This window comes from Pezoporus flaviventris, unplaced genomic scaffold (genome assembly GCF_033815535.1).
Source record: "Pezoporus flaviventris isolate CSIRO_AGI_PZ_B2104156 unplaced genomic scaffold, CSIRO_AGI_Pfla_v1 ptg000022l, whole genome shotgun sequence".
Taxonomy (NCBI): domain Eukaryota; kingdom Metazoa; phylum Chordata; class Aves; order Psittaciformes; family Psittacidae; genus Pezoporus; species Pezoporus flaviventris.
Window position 1 is genome coordinate 5,881,176 of NW_026892570.1, and position 24,050 is coordinate 5,905,225.

The 24,050-nt window shown below is 35.8% G+C and overlaps 1 protein-coding gene across 1 annotated transcript in view; it reads right to left on the minus strand.

Moving 5' to 3' along the window:
- Nucleotides 1–1,330: 1,330 nt before the first annotated feature.
- CNTNAP4 (contactin associated protein family member 4) overlaps nt 1,331–24,050 on the minus strand; it is a 235,536-nt gene continuing 212,816 nt past the window's right edge. The window contains exons 17-24 of the mRNA XM_061456355.1: nt 23,361–23,579; nt 20,870–21,109; nt 19,313–19,537; nt 17,922–18,055; nt 16,789–16,876; nt 6,561–6,779; nt 6,136–6,207; nt 1,331–2,165 (exon numbers count right to left, since the gene is read on the minus strand). Of these exons, the coding sequence (XP_061312339.1) occupies nt 1,972–2,165; nt 6,136–6,207; nt 6,561–6,779; nt 16,789–16,876; nt 17,922–18,055; nt 19,313–19,537; nt 20,870–21,109; nt 23,361–23,579 (1,391 nt within the window). The 3' untranslated portion in view covers nt 1,331–1,971. The remainder of the gene's footprint in view (nt 2,166–6,135; nt 6,208–6,560; nt 6,780–16,788; nt 16,877–17,921; nt 18,056–19,312; nt 19,538–20,869; nt 21,110–23,360; nt 23,580–24,050) is intronic.

Below are 24,050 nucleotides of genomic sequence, written 5' to 3' on the forward strand. Positions count from 1 at the left end.
CCTGTTCTTGATCCTCGGTCCCCAGCCTTATTCATATACCAGAGACACACACAGAATTGCAAATATGGGAAGAATAAGAAAGCACTGCATATTAATCTGAACAATTTCTGACTGCAGATCTTCTAGGTACCAAAAAAAGGGAATACGTTCATAAAAATGAAGAAAAGCTGTACAGTAGGAAGCAGAAAAGGAAATGAAGAATTCTGAAAATAGAAGATAAAGAATGATGGAAGAAAATAAGCTTTAAAAGAAGGTATCTGCTGGACATTTATATTTACAACTACTGTTTATGTAAATAAATGTACATATTAAAGGTTTTGACACACCATGTCATGTTTCCATGTTTTTTAATGTTCTTGGGCATCTATGATAAACATTTTCTAATATTCACAGTCTAGGGTCTAGCTTTGATTTTCCTCACTGAAAGAGGAGAAGAATGATGACTGTTACCATCGCTTTCAATGGGAGCAGATATAAATCAATTCTGAAAGCTGTTTAAATTTTAAACTCAAGTCTACAAGGGCACAGAATTCCTGATTATTTTCTCAGATCCAAGCTCTAGGCACATAGTCTTCAGTATAGGAAAAAGAAATCCTTTGTCTGTGTGTCAGATACATAAATATCGGTATCTAGTGCCATTTTCAATGCCTTGGGGTATTCTACTCGATTCCCAGATGTCACATACCAAGAGACACATAGCTTCTGTAGAACTTGCAGCATTCCTACCAGGCCACATAGGTATTTCAGATACCTTGTGGTGTTTAAAGTGACCTTACAAAAAACTCTGTTTAAACAACTTAAACCTACCCTTTATATCTGATAATTTGTTTATACAATATCATAGACAGCTCTTATTTACTCAGTATAATAAGCACCTGCTTAATTTTGAATGGCATAATCAGATCTTATCTTGCAGGGGTATAGTAGGTACTATAAAGGGTGAAGAACAAAAGTATTCAAGTAGCAGCCTCTGTATTAGACTTTAAATTCCCTACTTCTATTGCCATAGTAATCATAAATAATTTCTATAATTTAGAACAACTTAATCTTGAGATCTGGAGCTGATAATAGATACAACGTTTTCAGAGAATACATCTAGTGCACAAAGCACTTCTTGACTAAAGAAACATTCGTGATTACCAGGGACAATAATCTTGACCATCTTTTGGATTATCATGTTAATTTAACCATGCTTAACATATTATTTTATCTTTCCAGGAAAGTGGTTTGTTTTTTGTGATCCCAATTTTATTTAAAATGCCTAGAAGAGTCTCTTGGTGCCATCACTTGACCGTAAGCGAAAACCTATTACAAAGGAGATTTTACAGCATTTCAACACCCTGTACACATTTCAGTTTTAAGTCCTGCTAGGCTTGCCGAAGAGAAAGGATAGTGATGACATTGGTTACATCCCAACAGAAAGAAGTACAGTTTGCTTTGGACACCAGACTCCAAGCAGATGCTGACACTAGCCAACAGCAGTTCAAAAGGCATTTTCCATTCGAGGAAGTAAGAGGGATCACTACAATGCAACACGGCAGAATTTCTTTAGTACCACAAATTATTCAAATCCACCTTTCACCTTGAACAAAATTTCAGAATAAAATTTTAAATAAAAGAATAACTTCACAACAATTTTCCCATTCAAAAATCATATTCAGTGTGTACATTAAATTTCAGTTGTAGAAGGTAACACCAGAACAGTCGGAAACTACCAACAATGAAATTGGTTACAATATCTAATTCACTGTTACATAAAATGCATTTACGGTATAATAGCTAAGGAATGCATGTAATTTAAAGAGGTCCCCTACAGCAAACACTGAGACCAAACATATGCAATATAGTAAGTCTCAAATCCATTGCATTTACTGTAGAGTGCAAGAGCTTTTTCTGTCCACTGAGAGCCCCTGGCTTAGCAAGAAAGTCATACTGTCATATTATTATATTAAATTAAATTATGAATGCCAATCAGAAGAAGTATTCCTTTTGATTTTCGCTGGCTGTATTTTGCATGCTAAGCTCACTTTTCAGTGCAGATTCAGTACTGTCTTCATTTTCAGATCCTTTTGCCTCATTTTTTGAGTATATACCTTTTTTTTTATAAATGTGTATGGCTATGGCAGTGATGCAAAGTAGGATGAATATCACGACTGCTATCACACCTAGGAGAAGAAAAGAGAAAAAAGTCAAGAGAAAGGATCAACAAATAATGACAAAGAAGGAATGACTCCATCACAAAATGGAGGGGATTGCAGTAAAGCCTGAAGAATAAGAAGGCATAGCTGCTTTCAAATGAGAAACAGCACTGTAGTATAAGCTTTATGGTGATTGTTTTGAAATCTGCAGATTTGAGGAGCTGCTGGACAATGGGACTAAAAAGGCACTACTATGACTTTCTCCCTTCTCCATATCCTGTGATTAATGGACAAAGTACTCTCCCTTTTCTCAGGACCCTTTCTCACACCACATGGCATCAGGAAGGAAGGGATCATGTGTCCTATCATCAAGCTGTCACCTGCCAATCATCTCTCTTATCAATCACTGCTCAAGGTCTGGTAAAGGAATCTGGAGAGCAGAAACAGAGCAGAACAGGGTAAGGACAAAAGTACCAATCTGGAATGCCAAACCAGATTTTCTATTAGCTCTTGCAGTGTACACCACAAAGTCTAAGCCTCAGTCCCTTGCCAGTAAAAATAGTTTTACAGAATTAGGCTCATTCATACCCAGTACTCCACACAAATTATTTCAGACCACAGTGACTGGTTCTGACTGGAAAATGTAGTTAATGAGGAGAATCTGTGAAAGAAATTCCAAAACTGGGGGGACCCAGATGTAAAACATCATAGGGACCCCAGTGGAAATTGGCCAGTGCTTATAACCACCTATCATCAGTTCAAATAGGACTGAAATTCTAATGTTTATTCTGCCTCAGGTAAGAAAATTCCAACTACTTTTAGTACATCATAATGGGATAAAGAGGTTTTTGTGATCTACATTAGCAAAGGCACACATTTTTGTAACTGCATTATTGCAATGAATAGACAGTGGTTAAAATACTAAATTACTAAAATTAAGGCTCACTTCATGTTCAGGGTGAAATGATACAGGCTTGACTCCTTCCCTCTCTTTCAGCTTTGCTGCACTTCTTTTGACATCCTAGGTGTTCTACTCCTTTGCATGGCTACATGATCTTGGGTTCCTAAGTAAACAAGGTCCCTTCCTACACAGATGGCAGTGAGTAAGCTTCCTTCTCCAACAGCTTTAATAGCCCCATCTGGTAGGGTAAAATCATCACCAGTACATCCACCTGCATTATGGTATTCTAGCTGATCAGTCAGAAAATCAAGGAGTAGGAGAACAAGCTTTATATAAGGGTTTCATCAGGCACCATATGTGCCACATTCTCAACACATAAGAGAGTAAATGGAACAGGAATTTAGTTTTATAGGTCAATATTTAAGATTTATTGAACTGTTACCAGGGCATGCTGCTCCTAGCAGAGCATATTAGGGACAGTAAGAAAAGTAATACTTCCCCACAGTGATAAAAATGACCTTATGGACTTCCAGCCCATCTCCTCACTTCCTCATTCATCTCACATGGTCTCAGGCCCTCAAGTTCATGAATCAGAGGTTACAAATAAACCAGAAGAAAGCAGAATGTGCTTTTCAAAGACACAAAAACCAAAACTAAGCTGCAGGCAGGAAAAAAGCACTAAACACTCTGGGAAACTGTTGTAATGCAGTGGCTCAGCTGTACTAGATGAAGGAACAATCTGCTGTATAACCCAGCCACTAATACAAGAAAAATAAAATCCCTGTGAGTAAAAACAGACCATCCAAAATTTGGCATGTCATTTTTTGTTGTTCCCTAATATGAGCAACCATTCTTAATGGTAGGAACATAAGTATTTTGTATGTAATATCTTCTTCTCTGGAACACACTCTATGATCTGAGTAAATGTTTTCTTTTGTAGATTAAAGAAAATAGTCATTCCTTTGTTTCATTGTCATAGCGCATACATCCAGTAAGGGCTTGTCTATAAATTTGCCTTGTTCAAGGTAGCTGAATTCTCAGTTATATTCATTTAAGGGTAGTTACACTAAACTTTCACTGTGTTGTACTGCATAAGCTTGCTTTATTTTGACTTTTAAACAACCATAGTTAGGCAGTAGAAAAATTGTGAGCTCATAATCCCAAATGTGTTTAATAAAAATAAAATTGTGATGTTATTATTATGTTAAAAAGACTGTAACTGTTGTAGCTTGAATTTAAAAAATGCCTTTGTTGTTAGTACTTAAAACTCTCCACCCACAGTAAATTACCTACTACATAAAGCGGTCTTTTACTTAAGTGATATTTATGTACAGATACTTACATAAAATAATATCTATCTTTTGAAATAACAAAATATGTTTTGATAGCTATACATGTAGACGAACTCAGAAGCTGTATTTTTAAATTCTGACCTCACTGAACTCAGTGGTAAAATTCTCAAAGTTTGTGTGTATAATACAGGCTTAATTGTCACTTTACAAGCAAGGAAGCTTCTAGTTTTATTACCTCTTATTTTAGTATCTGTAAAGCTACTGTGTTAAAGGTCACTGACCATGCAGTGGGCTGTTGGCAGGCACTGACCATAACAGGTATCATTATTCAAATGGCAGACACACAAGTGACTGCAGGTCCTTAACTCCACCTTCCAAAGAAATAATTGCTTTTATTTTCAATGAGAAGCCTTGAAAGCTTTATTCTGCTAAATCCCACTATGTAATTTTTTTTGCTGAAGCTTTTAAAACCCTTAGAAAGGAAACCTATTTGGTATTTAAAAGATGGAGGGTATGACCTTTCCCTCCCACTGCCATCTTTCGGTTGAAGTAACTAATGGAAATTGAAACAGTGAATTATACTGCAAAAATGAATGAAAACAAGTTTCCTTCCCTGGCCTCATCCCAAGAGAAGAAATATCACCAGAAATTCTCAGAGGGGAAGATTGTCACAAGAGACAATACTATTTCTTGAGAGAAAAAAACTGAGCTGACACAGCCATACACTTGCTCCAATACCAGTGGCAAGAACTGAAATTCTCCTGGGGTTCCCAGTCCCAAACTCTCCCAAATAAGGCTCACTTGGAGTACACTTCATTTCTATTAAAGAGACAGAACTGGTAGCCTTCCCCACTACAATAGAGATAGATCTTGGCGTAAGGACAATCAGTCAGAAAGACACAGTAATGGAACAAGCACATCCTGATTATCAGTCCTGTACTTTAATCTTAAGAACTCTGCCCTAAGCTGTATGTCATATTTGTTCTGATAGGCACAAAAAAATAAAGGGTCGTCAACATATTTACGTTCGTTAGGAACAACTGAACTGTACATGGCTCTTCCACTATTCCTCTGTTAAAAATAAATGCTCTGAAATAATTTTGTGGATGATCAGTTATAATTCTGTTTGAGCTGATAAAATCAGCCAAGAGAAATAGTAAGAAACTGGAATATTTCAAATCATTAGTAATCATTTTTTACTTTTTTATTATTTTAACAAGCATTTTATTTTTAAGATGTTAATCAGGGCAAGTGATAGTCTGTCCAAGAGTACATTGCTTTCCAAATGATGAACCAGAATGAAATTTGCCTCAGTCTGTCAAAGAATTGATCCAAGCAGTGTTAGATCCCACTTTCTCAAGGAAAATCTGTGTTTCTCAAATCTGTTAAGAAAAGATTTTGAACTTGACCGTTCAATTCAAGAAGCAAAATGTTGGGCTTTTTTTGCATAGTCAAGGAGCAAAGACTGTTCTTTCTTAAACATATGCTATTTTTCATAACATATCCAAGTACTTTTTAAAGTCACAGACACGACCATTAAGCAGGTTGGAAACCTGTTCTTCTGTTTTCAGCAAAGTTTTCCAATGCACAGAAACACTGATTGCTTAAAATTTATGTAGTAAGAAAATATGAGAGCTATTGACTGCATTTAAAAGCAATGCTTGATTTTTCTCTACCACTTGTAATAAAATTAAGCTTGACTAGTATTCTTATGCTCAGAAAACTAATTTGAGTTCACTTCAGCACTGAAAGACTCACAGTTATTAGAAATAAAAAGTTCCCGTGGTGTTATGGCCCCTATTACCTCCAATAATTGCAGAGTCACTTCTGATTGCATTAGCTAAGGGCTTTCCCTTGTCTATTGGTCCAGAGTGATCTGCAACAGAAAAAAAAATGGAAAGTGGCAGACAAACAGAAGAAGGGTTTTCAAGTAATTCTTACATGGTTACAGATCATGTACATTATGGTACAGTGGCATTAGTATGTGTCAGTAAGCATGGAAAGAGCAGTTATGTAGATGATATTTTGCAGAGATAAAGAGAAAAGTGAAAACATTCAGAGGAATAGAGAAAACCTGAAGAACAGGAAGTAAGTACATATAAAAAAGAATTATTTTTCAAACTGCTCCTGAGATGTTAACCCATATGGAAGAAAAAACCAAAACCAACAGCTGTGATTCGGGTCATGAGTACTCTACAGAGATCAGAGCAAGTGATAATCATACACTACCTGCAAATGAATGGGTTGTTTCACTTGATGTTGAGTCAGATCCAGTTAAAGTACCACAGTTGGATTCAGTGAGGCGTCCCTTAACGATGATGGGGGCTGAGCTGCTGTGATGCAGTGCAGCCTTCAAAGGAGCTATGTGGTTGAACTGCACTGAAGAGAGACATCCAATAAACCCCTGAGAATTTGCCTTCATTGTCTCCTCATCTACATCGCTGTTTTCTGTTAAACAAAAGATACAGAACACAATTAATCATAGTGCAAATGTACAAAATAAAGTGACAGAAGAATAAATGAATAATTAACCTGTGTTCCTCTGAGTATATTTGAGTTACTGCAACATACCTAGTTTTCCTGAATACCTTTCTTGTCTGTCTTTAATGAAAAGACAGTCAACTATATTCAGCCCTTTATTTTAACAGATGACAGTCGTTAGTCTGCTGAGAGAAATGCTTTTAACTTACTATAGCAAAAAGGTAATAGGAATAAACACAAAAGAATTCAAATGTAACTAATATTTTTCAATTAAAATGCAATGCTTTTTCACTGCAAAAAGGTAAGGATGAAGCATGCATTCATGAAAAATACACATTTTATTAGATTTCTTCTCATAAATATGTACATTTTTGTATCATAATCTTTCCACACATTAATATATCTACTTCATCCCATCACCATCAAGTCTGTCAAAACAAAACCAAAACCTTCCTAAGACCTCAGATCCTGGAACTCTATCAAGATATTTTCTGTGAAATTCTAAAAAATAAATGTTGTCGCAGATTACCATACATTTTACACGATACCATTATCTTTCCCACTAAGGAAAAAACAAACAATCAAACAAAAAAACCCAAAACAAAACCAACCAAACAAAAAACCCACAAAAAAACAAGCCCAACATTTCTGAATGTATGTACCATGTCAGAGCTTTCTATTTATTCACCAGCTAATGCTCACTAATGCTCTATTTTGAAAATGGAAAACAGTTTATTTACTATGACAGTTTGTCCTGGGTTTAGCAGTAGCAGTCAATTTTTCTCCTTCTTAGTAGCTGGTGCAGCTACAGGACACAGTTCTACTTTAAGTAAAAGCTCTGGAATTACTAATTATTCAAAGCAGACTCCTAAGGAAAGTAAGATTTCAGGTTTTGTGCAAATAAAATGGGATCTTAGTCTCATTAATTTCCACCTCCAATTTATCCTAGAACCCATGAATAAACTTGTGATCTTTACAGTGGCTACCAAAACATTTTTAAATACCAATGTACAATTCACTCCTCAATACAATTAGGTTAAGAGTGAAAATTGGGCTAATGTGTTTTGGAAAAATGTTGCAAAATAGCATAGAGGCATTTTCCCCAACTACTCTACTCCTGTTGCAGTGATGAGGTATTATCAGAGCAGCCAAGAGTCTGCTCACTTGCACTTACGGATTATATAAAATGTTGGATATTTAACTGTTTGTTTTCTCTGCAGCATGCACTGCTTCTGATGACTGCCTCATCACACTGAAGTATCTGCTAGATTAGGATGTCTTAAGAAAAAGATTAAACTGAGGTAACAAGAACATCCAAACCACCTTGTGATAAAAATATGTATCGCTAACTATAATGCAGGCTCAAAAACCTCAGGAGTGAAGTGTTTTCTATCATTTTTTAGTTTCCTATACGAAACATTACGTAAGCATTGTATGTGCATAATATGAAAGGGAATTAGATATTTAAAATCCAGAGTTCAACTTACTCATTAATTAGAAAATATTGTTGGGATAAAATAAAGTTTTATCAAATCAAGCAATCTGGCTTTCAAAAATTATGAGGTTTAGGGAAGACAAACCTTTCTGCGCTTTAGTGCTTAAGTCAAATTTAACTAACTGACTGAAAATGTCTGACACACACACACACAGGTTGTTGATTGGAGACTGTATTTTATAGTAAGCTGTAATTATGCATCCTTTAGCATCTTAACAGCAATTCATTTCCTAATGTACTCAACTTTTTTTAGCAAAGACAGGCAAAATGACTCCACCTACAAGGCTTTAGTTAAAAAAACAAAATAAAAAATAAACAACCGACCAACCAAATAAAAAAACAAACACAACCCCCCCCCCCAAAAAAAAAGCAAAAAATCCAAACACAAGCTACAGATTAAATAACCTCTTTCTTGAGGTCTCCTTTAACCACCTTTCCTCTCTGAAGTAATACTGAAAGTCAGCAGACAGAAAGATCAGATAAGAACTTTGAATTTCTTGCTTTTATAAAGCTGAAGATTTCAAAATTTTTCATGTGTCTGTACAATTTTATCTTTTCTCAAAATTAGGCAAGTCCATAATATGTTGGGTGAACTATTGGCTGACAGGCCGGGCTCAAAGAGTTATAGCAAATGGGATTACGTCAAGCTGGTGGCCAGTCACCAGTGGGTATCCAGGGCTCAATTATAGGACCAGTTCTCTTCAATGTCTTTATAAATGATCTGGATGCATATGTCAAATGTACACTGAGTAAGTTTCCTGGTGATACTAAATAAGGAAGAGCTGTGGACTCCCTCAAGGGTGGAAAGGCCTTACAGAATGATCTGGATAGACTAGAGAGCTGGGCAATCACTAACTGTATTCAATTTAACATGAGCAAGTGCAGGATTCTCCACCTGGAGCAGGTTAATCCTGGTTATACGTACAAACTGGGGGATGAGAGGCTGAAGAGCAGCCCCACAGAAAGAGATCTGGGGGGTTGGGTTGATGGCAAGTTGAGTATGGGTCAACATGTGCCCTGGCAGCTAAAACGTTCAGCCATGCCCTAGGGAGCATCAAGCACAGCTTCGCAAGCTTGCGGAGGGAAGAGACTGTCACTCCATACTGCACTGTTGTGCCCACACCTTAAGTACTGTGTGCAGTTGTGGATGCCTCAATATATGAAGGACATCAAACTCTTAGAGTGTGTCCAGAGACGGGCAACCAAAGTGGTGAAAGGTCTCGATGGCAAAGCTTGGGAGGAGTAGCTGAGGTCACTTGGAAAAGAGAAGGCTGAGGTGTGACCTTATGGCAGTCTACAATTTCCTCAAGGGGGGGCAGGGGATTTGGAGCTTCTGATCTGGTGACCAGCAACAGGACATGAGAAAATGGCATGAAGTTGCATCAGGGGAAGTTCAGATTGGACATTAAGAAAAGTTTCTTTACTGAAAGGGTGTCCATTCCTTGAACATGCTTCCCAGGGAAGTGGGCACAGCACCAAGCATGTCAGAGTTCAAGGAGTGTCTGAATGATGCTCTTAGTCACATGGTTTAGTGTTAGGTAGTCTTGTTAGGAGCAAGGAACTGGACTTGATGATCCTTATGGGCCCCTTCCCACTCAAGATGATTCTATGGTCCTATTAATCCGCTTGGTTGAAAAAAAAACAAAAAAAACAAAAAAAACAAAAACATTTTTCATTCACAATTAAATTACTAGCTGGAGGTACTAACAACATGCTTGGAATGGACTGCCATAAAATCTTATAGTTACGCAACAAGCCTGTATTGGTATGCAGATTTTCACATGGCCAGGCTTTTTCCATTAAAAGTACTTATTACAGTTAAAACTAATTACACCTGTACACACAATTGATCATATATTCAACTATATTAACCACATATCATATATTCAACCTATTAACCACGGTTGGTTAGTTGTGGTTAATATGTAACCACCTAAATGCTGCTATGCTGTTGATTTTTACTGAGGTTTACTTATGATTCAGATTGAGATGATCAGGAGATAATTCACTGAAAAAATATGTCATTAAACAATTATTTTTCTGATTTTTGTGCACAAAAGAATACCTTTTAAAACCAATCCAAAATGGTCTAGGCCCCTTTTCCTTAATTTGTTATTTGTTTCAGCAGTTTACTACTGAAAAAATATCACAGCAAAGAAAACAATTTGACTGACAGGAAAGAATAGACAGTTCTGTCACTGAGATTTTTGCTGCTTTTTCAACTATAAAAATCCAGCAATTAGGAGTCACAAGTGGGTGTTATTTCTAGAACCGTCATTTGTTATTGCTGAGATTGAGAAGAAAAATCTTTAAAACAAGACGTTTAAGGGCAGATATTTTGCTAACAGAATTACTTAATCAAAGTAAAGTATCTCCATTAAATCCCTGATTATTGATTTTTTAAATACTGGTATTCTGCCCAAAATTGCAAGACTGAAAACTTTCTGTTCCCCAAATAGTTATTCTGAAAAGCTTCTGTATTGGAAGGAAGCTTTGACAAGTTTGGCTGACTAAATTAGAAATCCAATTACAAAAAATAAATTAAAACAAATTATATGTACTTTAAATTGTGGGAGCTACATAAAAATGTATATTTTACGCTAAGTCTTCTATTAAAGGCTTTTCTAAACCAACTTTAACAGACTGAATGTTACCATTTTATTACTACATGTATTCCCTAATTCATATAATAGAGAAAGTTGGAAAAAGAAAAAGTATCATTTTTAAAGTAACTTCTATTTAGCATGTGCATTACTGCAAAGGTTTTGGGGAGTACCCAGACATTATTGTTTTAAAAGGCAGATTTTCAAATTAAGAATTTGAATTATCACTGCATTTTTGCATATCAGTAGAACACAGTGAGATTTTTGCAATTCTGTCATTATCTTTATCAATAAAACCACAATTAGAGCTCTTAAAAAAGCTGTGCAATTGTTATCCTCAAAGATATTTCCATAAAGACAGAATTAAAGTATACAATTTTATAATTTCAGAGATAAATGAATCAATATAAGAAAAGAAAAATTCATAACATAATAGAATAGTTTGAATATACAGAAATTCCATATGTGGGCCCAAATTCTTCTACTGGTTTGACATAGGCCTTCTTATTAAAAGTCAAGTGAAAATTTGGTTTTACTCATTACTGAAATAACCAATTTTTCCATTGTTGGAGATGTCCATAATCATACATTCCTTTAAGTGAATTGGCTTATAAACACACACATTCTCATTAGCTGGTGAAACCTTGTATATAAATCAGACCTAAGTAAATCATGCTGAAAGCCTGTCTTTACCTCAGCGGAAAGGTTAGCAACTCTCATTGAAGAAAAGGTCACCAACAGCTCACTACCCTCACCCTCAGGAAGGCTTGGAAGCTTTGTCCTGCACAAATGTGGCTTTACTCAGCAGTAATTAATTAATTCCTCAGTGAAGTTCTGTAAAAAGAAGGGTTTCTACAGTCTTCTTGTAGTGTTGGGTGCTTTGAGAGAAAGTACCTTCTCAGAAGGAAAACAAAAGCACAAGAAGCCCTTTGGCTTGTATCCTGTGAACTTTGTGGCTGAATGCGTTTCTTTTTTCCCTCACAACTTAATGTTCAGGAATTTTGGTGAGTCCTAACACAGTCAAGCTCCCTATTTTGACACAATGTTGCATAACACAAATTCAGAATTCCTTACATTGGAAGACTTAGGTTCTGGAAAGTTTGATTTTTTTTTTTTTCGTGGGAATTCAAAACTAGTTCAGCAGCTAACTCTCAGATTTTTTTTCAACATGAAAACCTGAGCTAAGTACAACTGAAGAAGAGTTCGAACAAGTACTTCTCCAATTGAAAATATTTTTTAGAAAATCCATAGCTTTCTGGCCTAAATTAAAACTTGTGGGTTTTTCCTAAACATTTAAAGTACAGGAAATACATATTTTCATATTTTGTTACTCCTCCTTCTATTTAGACCTCTTTACTGCAGCAAACACTAATTACCTATTCCCACTGCCTCCATAAAGTCTCCTTTCATCTCTAACTATGATGCCACAGGAAGCAGGATCTAAAGCAGTCAGATTCAGAAAAGAAACAGTAGCTTTTTTATAGCATCTACCCTTTTAAAGGGAGAGATGTATAACATATGTCTTCTTCAGGACAAATTCCATAAACTGAGACAAGTTGGGCCAAGCACCCCCTCAGGTCATTGTTAGCTCCATGCTTCACAAAACTGTGAAGATGCAAGACTATCATTTAGCTGAAGAAATGCCCACATCTGAACTTTTGTAATGGTGTGGTTTCTTTGGAAGTGATGACATTGATCCTGATCAAAAGAGACTGTTATTTGCCTAAAAATGCACATTTCAACACTTGAATCAAATAAATTTTTAAGTAAATTGACACAAGTTTTGATACTGAGTCTCATAACAAAAATGGTAAAAGCTTTAATTCTGTTGTCATTGTAGTATTACCCTCATGTGAGTGTGACTCCAAAAACTACTACACTTCAAAACATTACAAGTTCCTGATTCAGTTTTATCACCAGTTAGTGGTGGGTTGAAATATTTTAAACAATTTTCTTCTAGAGTTTATATTTCAGATATTATTGCTTTAAAGTTATGCCTAAACAATCATTCACTTTTCTATTCTTTGTGCATACCTACATACCAGTTCTTTTCTCAACTGTAAATTCCACAAAGAAAAATTATTCTTTAAAAGTGATACCATTTCTGTTTGTGCTAGAGGTCTTAGCTTTTTTCCTAGGGAGAAAACAGATTAGCTACATAAAGACTCTTCCAAATAATCATCAGTAAAAATAATTATGATTTTTTTTTGAAAGCCTACAAACATGATCTTTAATTTCATTATTTAATATGTTAATGATTGTAATTAAAAGCTACTTAGTATCTGGTTACCAACTTTATGAAAACAATTACCACTGTAGGTCATTTATTCTTTCACCTATTCTTGATAATACTCTCAAAATTGAAAACCACAACCATCTATTCCATCATTAAAAAATTAACTGGGTTGCCTTATCCAAATAGTTACATGCAACATCTCAATGCCTAAATGGAGATCAGTAACAAGTTGTGTTCCTCAGTGGTCAATTCTCAGATCAGTATTGTTCAATGTCTTTATTAATTACATATACAGTAGGACTGAGTACATTCTAAGCAAGTTTGTGGATGACACTAAGCTGAATGATGCTGCTGATTCACTAGAGGGAAGGAATGCCATCCAGAGAGATCTTTGCAGGCTCGAGAGGTGGGCCAGTGAAAACCTCATGAACTTCAACAAGGCCAAGTGCTGGGTCCTCCACCGGCACTGAGGCAAACACCAGTATTAATACGGACTGGGGGATGAATGCATTGAGAGCAGCCCTGCAAAGAAGAACTTTGGTATGCTGGTGGATGAAAAAAATGGGTATAAGCTGGCAATGTGTGCTTGCAACCCAGAAAGCAAGTTGCATCCTGGACTGTGCCAAAAAAAAAAAATGTTGCCAGTAGGTCAAGGGAGGAGATTCTTATCACCTTATATACATGCGACAGAAAGCATTAAATAGAGTAGAAAGCTAATTTCAAACACATTTTGTTTTCAGCTTACATTATCTGAATGGGGGGCAGAGATTGCCCCCAACCAGTGACATGATGGACTATTTCAGATAATATTTTGCTTATCAGTAGGAGATTCTTTGGGAAAACATAACAGGGTTTTCTACCATCATGGCACCGCTACACTTGCAGAAATACTAATTTACCAAAGCTGTTACATTGTTACCAAAGGTACTATAGAAAAGGTGGTAGATACATGGATCTCAGGTAAGCACCTCAGGTACATAGTAATGAAACACCTCTAAACTAAACAACAGAGTCTGAAGAAAACACTTCTTCGATCTTCTGGTTTAGGGTAGGTATTATGTAAAACATGTAAATAGTTCCTCTAAGCCTGTGAGATAAAGTAATGTATTATCTATACTAACTTGAGATGAAAAATCTTTTTTTTTTTCCCTGTGTTCCATAACAAAATATTCTGAATTTATTTTTACAAAAAGCATGTTAACAATTTAGCTTACTTGAAGAAATTTTTAAAGACTGGGAAATGATCACTTTTTTGCAGGCATTTTACTGGCTAAATGTTGAAGTAAAAAGAGTTAGTGAGGGAGGCGGTGCATTTCCCACATCTTGTTTTGCAACAGGGTTCATAATTTCTGTTAAAAATGGCTTTTATTAAAAAAACCCAGAATTTCTATTGGCATTGGTGACCTGTGGGCCATATGAAATTATAAACATTTAAGATCTGTAAACTTAAACATAAAAATTCCCAGTAGTCCTTATTTTGGTAAACCTATTTAATCTACACTTAGCCCAAGACTATTTGTAAAAAGGTGAAAACAACACTCTAATAGCAAAATGGTGAAAAGATCAGTGTAGCCTTAATTACTAAATATCATGAACTATCCCAGCTCTGTCTTTTATTGCAACAAAAAGTTCTACTAGAGGAAGAATGTACAAATGGACTTTTGCTTGATATAGAAATGTAGCAACATAGACTTTAACTGTCTACCATCGTTGTGACAACACCAAGCTGACAAATTCTGTTTCCTTCTATGAGGGGGTTACAGCAGTTGTGGATAAGGGATGTGATTGATGTCACCTACATGCACTTGTGCAAGGCAATCGACACTGTAATGCATCCTTGTCTTTAAACTGGACAGGCATGGATCTGATGTGTGGACCACACTGTGGATAAGGAATTGGCTGGATGGTTGCACTGAAGCAGTTGTGGTCAACAGCTCAATGCCCAAGAGAAGACCAGTGACAAGTGATGCTCCTCGGGGGTTAGTACTGGGACCAGCTCTACTCAGCACCTTTCTTGGAGATATGGACAGTAGGATTGAGTGCACACCAGCAAGTTCACTGAGGACACCAACCTGTGTGGGGAGGTCAACATGCTGGTGGGAAGGGATGCCATCCAGGGGGACCTTGACAGACTTGAGAGGTGGGCCAGTGCAAACGTGTAATTTAACAAGCCAAGTGCAAGGCACCTGGGTCAAGGTAAACCCAAGCACAAACACAGGCTGGGAGGAGGCTATATTCAGAGCAGCCCTGAGAAGGACTTGGGGATTTTGGTTGATCAGAAGCTCAATACAACCTAGCAATGTGTTCTTGCAGCCCAGAAAGCCAACTGTATCCTGCGCTGCATCAAAAGTAGCAGGTTGAGGGAAGTGATTCTTACCCTTCTCTTGTGAGAACCCACCTAGAGCACTGCATTCAGCTCTGGGGCCCTCAACACAAGGATGTGGACCTGCTTGAGTAAGTCCAAAGATCTGGAGCTGTTGGAGGTCAAAAGAGGGCCATGAAGATGATCAGAGGACTGGAACACCTCTCCTGTGAAGACAGGCTGAGAGACTTAGGCTTGTTCAACCTGGAAAAGAGAAGGCTCCACAGGGACCTTACAACAGCTTTCCAGCACCTGAAGGGGGCCTGCAGGAAAGCTGGAGAGGAACTTTCATACAAGGGCATGTAGCGATAAGGCAAAGAGTAATGACCCTAAACTGAAAAAGGAGAGATTTAGATTAAATATTAGGAAGAAGTTCTTTACTGTGAGGGTTTTGAGGCAGTGGCAGAGATTGCTCAGGGAAGTTGTGGCTGTCCCATCCCTGGAAGTGTTTAAGGCCAGGTTGGATGGGGCTTGGACCAACCTAGGTTAGTTGAAGGTGTCCCTACCGATGGCAGGGGGGCTAGAACTAGATGATCTTAAAGGTTCCTTCCAACCCAAACTATTCTATGATGTTATGATTCTAATAACTTTTGAGGAAAGTAAAATATCCTTTAAATTTTCAGCAAGACCAAGTCTTCCTCTATCAATGAGTTTTTCCAATGTGACAAATATTAAAGAGCTTGAAACTTTTTTTTCAGGCTGTTTTATTTTAACAAAATTAACAAAATGGTAATTGTAGATAGGTAAATTTCATTTTGATCATTACTACAGTGATATAGATGCCTTTCAATGAATCTTCAGGAGACAAAATATTTTGTCATAGCATAAATTGTTCTTAAAAAGTAGCTCTAATAAGTTTTTGCTAACATTAACATATACCTAACGTATATGTAATCACAGAGAGGTTTTCAAATACGGTACATGAATAATAGCATTCTGTGGTCTTTGTGTATGATTTCATAGTGAATTTTTTTTTCCCCCGAGAGTAAAAAAAAAAAAAAAAAAAGCGGTGTTCATAATGCTTAATTGCAAAATGGGATAGAGAATTGTGAAATTATTTTTAATGGAATCCACTTGATCATTTTTAGGAAATACTTACCCATTATTGTTATTATTATTATATTATTATAAGCCTGAAGCTTATACCTTGATTGTGACCCAGTGTCTAATTAAATTTAAGACAACAAATGTATTTCAGTGAATTAAGGGTTATTATTTTTTTAAGTTCCTTGATGACATTTTGATCTAAGTTTTAGAAAATCTTGCAGTGTTCCACTTACCTAAAATCTTGCCAAGTGTGAGAGACTTAATTGCATTGAATTCTGTGCCTGAAGTCAGAAAAAACTTCATTCTTTCATTCTGGTTAACCTGTAGAATGGTTCAGTGAAGAGTAAAGTGGTGTAATGGGGCAGATATTAGTCAAAGTTTGCAAAAAAGCAGATATAATCAAGGTTAAAAATGAAAGGAGCTGAGGGCAGCATTTGTTAGTTATAGTATAAAAACTATTCCAGAAATAGATGATTAGCTTCATCAGATCACTGACTATAGCTGCAATACTTCTTAAGCATCCCACTTAATAAACCTTTATTTATATTACTGGTTTGTCTGATTCTTTCTTTTTCATCTATGAGATGAATAAATGTAGTAAGCCTTCAAAAACATGAAAAAGGTTCTTTTCATTAAAAAAGGCTTTCAACATTTAGTTCATAAAGATCAAATATCATACTGTAAATTCTCTGCCCCCAGGGTACCTATAGAACTACTTGTCTTCAAGCCTTGTATCAATGCATAATTAAGCAAACTCAGCTCTAGCCTCAAAATACTAACTTGTAACATCTAGGTTTTTAACATTATAATATTAAAAAATTAAGATTTCTTTACATGTTAGTATATAATATTAGCAAATCAAATCTATTTTATCATAAAATTTCTGCAAAAAATAACAAAAATCTTTTCCTTAATAGTCACATTGCTTTAATGTGAAAGGGTCCACAGAAAATAAGACAAATAAATAGGCTTAAATTAATTATCTAGATGTAATATAGTTTGATACGTAATTTGAAACAGAAACCAGAATGCAAGACCCCCCCCCAAAAAATCAGTAGTCATACGCATTTCATAAATGTTGAAAAATTAACCATCAAACAATTAATTGGATTTTCCTATAAAATTGTGATATATTGACCTTTTGGAATAGACAAAATTAATACCAAAGGGACTGCCTAATGTAGATTTTCACTGTACATCATAAGTCTTCTATCCTTTGCTTTATTTACTTAAGATACTAAAGTACAGTTTATCTGAGGCAATTGCTTTGTAACTTTTTACTTAATTTTGCTTGAGGTATTCTACTTTTTTAAGATAACCCACTTTGTGGTTTGTTTGTTGTTTTTTTTTTATCTAACTGAATTACCTCTACAAAGAGCATTTCCTCCTCTCTATCAATCTTCATGTGTTGCAGTTGTCCATCAGCCAGGCTTTTGAGACTGATGTTGAAGATATCAGGATCTTGATGGCTATCCAGCTTGTACCTGATCTGTAAACTTCCTACAGGGTTAAATAGGGCAAAAAGATTAGTACACTGCATATAGAACAGACAGTGCAGTTCATATACAATAGTAATATTGGAGGTAGGAAGTATTTGCAAAGAAAGCCATAAACTGTCACAATTCTCCAAAATTAGTTAATTTGTGCAGAGATTTTAATAAGTACTTTTATAATTCAGCTGAGAAAGGGTTGGTCTGATAACTCATATTAACGTGACTTATCAAATGGAATTCAGTACTGTAAAAGTACTGTTCTTTAATAGTGCTTACACTGTCTGGGCCTGTAAACTTCTGGCCATCTGCCATTTCACTTGGATGCAGTTAGCAACTTCTAGGTCACCTTCCATTTATTGTTAACACCCAGTGTACTGTCACAGACACTAACACACAGACTCTGCCACAACAGAACAAAGGCACAGCATAGCTTCCATGTCAGAGATTTCCTCTCAGCTGTAGCTAAACAGACTACAACTTTATACTCATCTTTCGGAAAGCAAGGCTCAGGCCATACCCAGGCCAGTCAGGAGTAAACCATGTTCCACCTCTCATGATGGGGAGGATGCTAAGGTTATTCTACATCCAAATCTGTATTTGGGAAAGCACAGAACCTTCTTTGAGCACAGAACCAGTGTGACTGCAAAGTCTCTGATAAACCCAAAGATTCACCTCAGTCTGTGAGGTTTTTTAATTAAATAAAAAATTTAATAAAAAGATCTAGACATAGAAGAAAGAATGAAAAGAAAGATATAACTAACACCCGATGTTCAGCGTAAATTGAAACATCAATTATGTTATGTGTATTTTCACAGCAGTGTATATGTGTATGGTCATAGGTATATAAGTAGCTTGTGAAACTACTTGAATGTAATGACCCATTTAATTTGGAAATGGATAATGCACTTTCAAAATGTATTTCATTATTTAACATGAGAATGTCAATTAACATGGTGAGTGAGTAGCAGACAGATCAATCTTTTGAGTTTCATTTAAAAACTTTTAAAAAATATTCTACTGTATTTCTAGAGAATTTCCAGAAATAACTACTTCTGCCAACATGATAAAAATCAGTAGTAAAAATTGAAACTACACTAGAAGGAATGTTTTTCATGTGGAAAACACTGCTTAGTACAGCTGAAAAATAAATGTATCATTCAAAGTAACAACAGAACAATGCTTAGTTTGTGATTCAGGTCTGGCAATCAGGGTTGGCAGCTATGATGTTTATTTTTGTTTCCAGATGACATATCTGAACACTCACCATTTCTGGTGAGAATGACTGAGAGGTATTCCTTGTAGAATGAGCTGACATAGAGCAGTAAGCTTGGTGTCCGCGTTGTTCGGAAGGCAAACGTAATTACTTCTCTGTTCAGTGTCATGTCAGCATAGAAAGAAGAAGCGTGAGAACTGGAATTTTTAGCTAAGGTGTAGTATTCTTGAAAATTGTATGTGACAGAAGTGCCTGTCCCAAAATAGGCAGAGATCTCTGAAACAAAAAGTAATTAGATTTTTAAATATCATGCACAACAGGACTACCTCTGTTTTCTATTTATTTCTGCTACAGAAGAAGACAAAATGTATTCTTTATGATTGTAATAAAGCTGAAAATAAAATATAAATGGAACTAATATTTAGAACTATAGCAAAAAATAAGACCCAACATGGGCAGACCAAGACCAATAAGGTAAGTGTCTTAAATATCTGTTGTATGAAGTGCTTCTTTTTGTCTAGTTTTAGACACACTTATGGTTTTGGGTTTGTTGTTTGGGATTTTTTTCCCTTGTTTATCCATGTCCTCAAACCCAGTATGTTTCCTCTCATATGTATTATTCCTACAGGTTATCCCACACTTTCAGCAACAGGAGTCATTTTACCCATGCAAGTATAATAAACACAGATTGTGACCGTGAGCCTCTTCAGCTGTTTGCAGGGGAGGAGGAAAGGATCATTCCTCATTCAATGACATTAACACCGCAGGTGAGCTAAGGTATGGAAGAACTTCACATGAGCCCTTCATACTTCTAGTGGCAGTGGTGGCTGGATAGATGTTATGCTAACTAATTTAGAGGAACATGGAGTTATGACATTTAAGCCACAAGGTACTGTGCATAATCCCTTTAATACATTGAGGAAGCAAATAATTTTTCACGGATTGGAATTATATTTAAATACAAAAAGTTCTAAATTTACATTCTTAAAATTAAAATTTGACAACTTATGGTCATAGAATCATAGAATGGTTTGGGTTGGAAGGAACCTTAAAGACCATCTAGTTCCAACCCCCCTGCCATGGGCAGGGACACCTTCCACTAGCCAATCTCCATGATGTTAATTAGATCATTTACCAGTATGACATCATCACCAAAGAATTCCTTTAAAATGGCTGAAAAACTAGGCTCAGCCCTGTTTTCACCTTGTTCTCACGATAAAAAGAATTTTACCTTCTGCATCTCATTTTCCAAATTTAGTCTTAGTTTTGAGATTGACTTACAAGACAGAAATTAAAAAATATTCATAAAGATACAGTCCATAACTTATAGTAATATTAAATAATCAAAGGAGTTGCATAACATTAAATAATGGTGCTAATCTCAGTTGGAATGATCCTGCTTTAAGCAAAATATGTTGACCACATCTCTAGAAGACAGTATTTAGCAAAACTTAGATTTTCTGAAAAAATGAGTTGAATGTTTCTCTACATTAGTGTAATACAAATATTTTACAAGCATTTAAGCGTCTCCTTAAACTGCTGTCAAGATCTTGTTCTGAACTGTATGGTCCTATTTCAATAACTGACAAAACTAAAAGACATGCTTGCCTTTTTTACAGAACGGCCCAGTATAAGCAGAGAAAGTGCAGTCACAGGAGAATCCACTGTATTTCTCTTTGCATTTTCCACCATTGTGACACAGTTTACCATAGCTGCTACAATGTCCTGGACAGCCTGGTTCAACTCCCGGTGTTATCTTTGCTCTCTCTTCCAGGTCAAGGGCCATTCCATTCAACTGTAACGAGCGAATGCATCCCAAAAATCCTTTCTGCCTGGATGCTGTTCCACCTGAAATAAATTCAAATGATCTTTAAAAAAATTAAATGCATTGATGTGCAAAAACGTCTTTATACTTTACAGCTCCTGAACAGTATATTATGGATTTTCAAGTTTCAAGCTTATGCATGTATAAATACTTATAAATAGCTTTAAAAGCATATCTGATTTGTTTTTTGTAAAGTAATTACAGCAAACACTTGAAGATTTAATGGTAAATAAGGATTTTGCACAGTAAGATACCAAGCAATGATGCATACTTCTATTAACTGACAAAGGATTAAGATGCAGAATTTGGGGAGGAGAAGACAGGAGAAGAGAGAAAGAGAAAAGGAAGAGAGGAAAAGAGAGGTGAGGGGAGAAAAAAGAAAAAGAATAGCAAAGAAAAAAGGAAAAATAAAAAAAAAAAAGAATAAAAGGAAAAAAGGAAAAGAGAAAAAATATAAAAGAAAGAAAGAAAAAAAAGAAAGAAACAAACAAACCAAAGAAAAAAGAGGATTGGAGAGTGATGAGCTGTACAGTTTTAACCTTTTTACATCCTCCTGGCTATTCAACTGATTTGTGTCTCTGTCCATCTGTGTGTCTTTTGGTACAGATCACAGAACCCCATAGTGTGTGGCCTGACATACTCTGTCCCATATTACAAGCTGTGTCCATTCTTGGATAACAGGAATGTTTATCCCTCTCACTACAGAAGAATAGCAGTCAGGATAAACCTGATACCAAGCAGATGTGATAAGGATACAGGGCAATCCTAAGGCTAATTTTTGCTTCATTTGTTTTTTCACTGTTTATTTTTAGGACACTTCCTGACCACTAGCATTTTTTTCATCCCGATTGCTTAGCAAGGTGTGCAATCTACATGCCATTTCTCTTGTCCTTTGTTGCACAACTTAATCATATTTCCCATCACTTGCTCTGTTTTAAAAAGTAAAAGCAGAAAATACTGCACAATATGTAAGATTACAACTTATAATTCTCATGCATTTCAAATAAACTTCTGGTTTAATGTGGATTTCATACTTTTCTATTTCAAAGTTTGTAGAATTCTTGATGTTACATGGAAAATCTTGACATAGCTGTTCTTATTAACAGACATAATGGCACAAAAGCATCTAGCAATATGAAGATTTGATGTTATCTCTTCTAAAATGAGCATTTTGGTGGGAGATTCAGGCTTTTGTTCTGGCTTGTTTGGAAAACCAGAGTATACAAATCCAAGAAATACAGTGGTTTAGTCCAGAGAAATGTCATTCTTAATACATTAGTGACTGACTGATGCATGACTATGGCAGGTATTAGGTACCTGATGCTTGCTGTAGGAGACAACATGTAAGTAAACGAGTGAACATGTAAGTAAAGTGCCTCTGCTAATGCCATTCTTCAGATACCATATATTTCATTTTTCTCTAAATCCTTTCACTGGCTTGAGCAGACAATCCTGAGTCTGTACAAGCAGACTGTCAGAAAAAATAGTAAAACAGTAAATCTTACTACTCCCACCACTGAATAAAATTATATTTAATTGAAGAAATGAAAATATCTTATAAATAGTTTGGAGTTGTAAAAAGTTGCATTATCCAAAAGGCTTGTTCAACTCAAACACAAAATAAACTACACACCATATTAATCTACATGAGAGTATTACAGTTAATTGCAAAAACAGGTTACACCAGAAAACCCTTGCTTCAGTCATACCTAATCCTCACAAATTATTTTCAGGAAATGCATGACAAATTTTTCGAACGAATCACCATCATTTGTCATGTCACACTTCAAAAGCACTGTTTTATCAGAATAAAATTAAGCAAATAACATTTTTTGACAGTTCTGCTCCAAATTATTTCAAAATAATTGTACAAACTCATAAGGGATTTCAAGGTACACAGTACTATAATGAATGTTACTACATTTTACTCTGGGATCTTCAAAAATTTTCAGAGAGGAAAAAAGCACACAAATCCAAAAGCAAAACAGAATCACTCTTCTAATACAATTATTCTCCTAAACATTATATGAGAAAATGAGCCACACAGAATGCTTGCAAATAAATTAAAACAGTTTTTAAACTGTCAGCTCAATACAGGTGAATGCACTGAATTTGTAATGTCAAAATACGTCTCCATCTCCATGGATGTTTCAAAGAGACTCCCATCTCATCATAAAAACTCTCTTCAAAAGATTCAGTTGTCACCTTTTTGTCTTCTATTTTTTGCTTTTTTTCCACCATAACTAAGAAAGATTCTGTGAAATGAGTGCCTACCTACAAAAAGCTGGCTGTTGAGCTGCAAGCGAATATGCCCATCAGGTGGAGCAGTGTGAGACCTTTGAGGAAATTGATCTACTTGTAAGGATGCCTCTTTGATGTTTCTTTCGGCCTTCACGTAATGCCACTGGTTGTCATTTAAGGAAGTGAGTGATTGTACTGTAACTTCACTAGGTCCATTTCCAACATCAAATGAAAAAAGCACTTCAGAAGGAGCTAGAAAGAGGTCAGTAATAAAGGATATTTAAATTAGTTCATAGTCAATTGGTTCACAAAATCACAAACAGAACAAGTTAAAGTGTAGCCTACTATTTACTGGAGTAAGACTGACTTAGTGGAAAATCCTACTTCAGGAGGCCTACCCTCAAAGCTCATTCTTCACACTCGTTGACAGTGAGAACAATGATTCACTCACAGCATGAAAATCAAACCTTTTCTGGACATCTAGAAAGCATAGTAGTCAAGAAACAGTAAAATGTTCTAGTTTCATTATTTTTCAGTTTGGATAAATAGCATCTCTTGACTACATGCTAATTGGTTATCATTGTTAACCGTATTTAAATTATCACCACTATAATTCAATCAACATCTTCTACTGTCTGTTTTACTCACAGAATCTCTACAAATATCAGAGGGTAAATTTCAACACAGTTTCTAAGGCTATGTATAATGTGAATTAAATTGAGC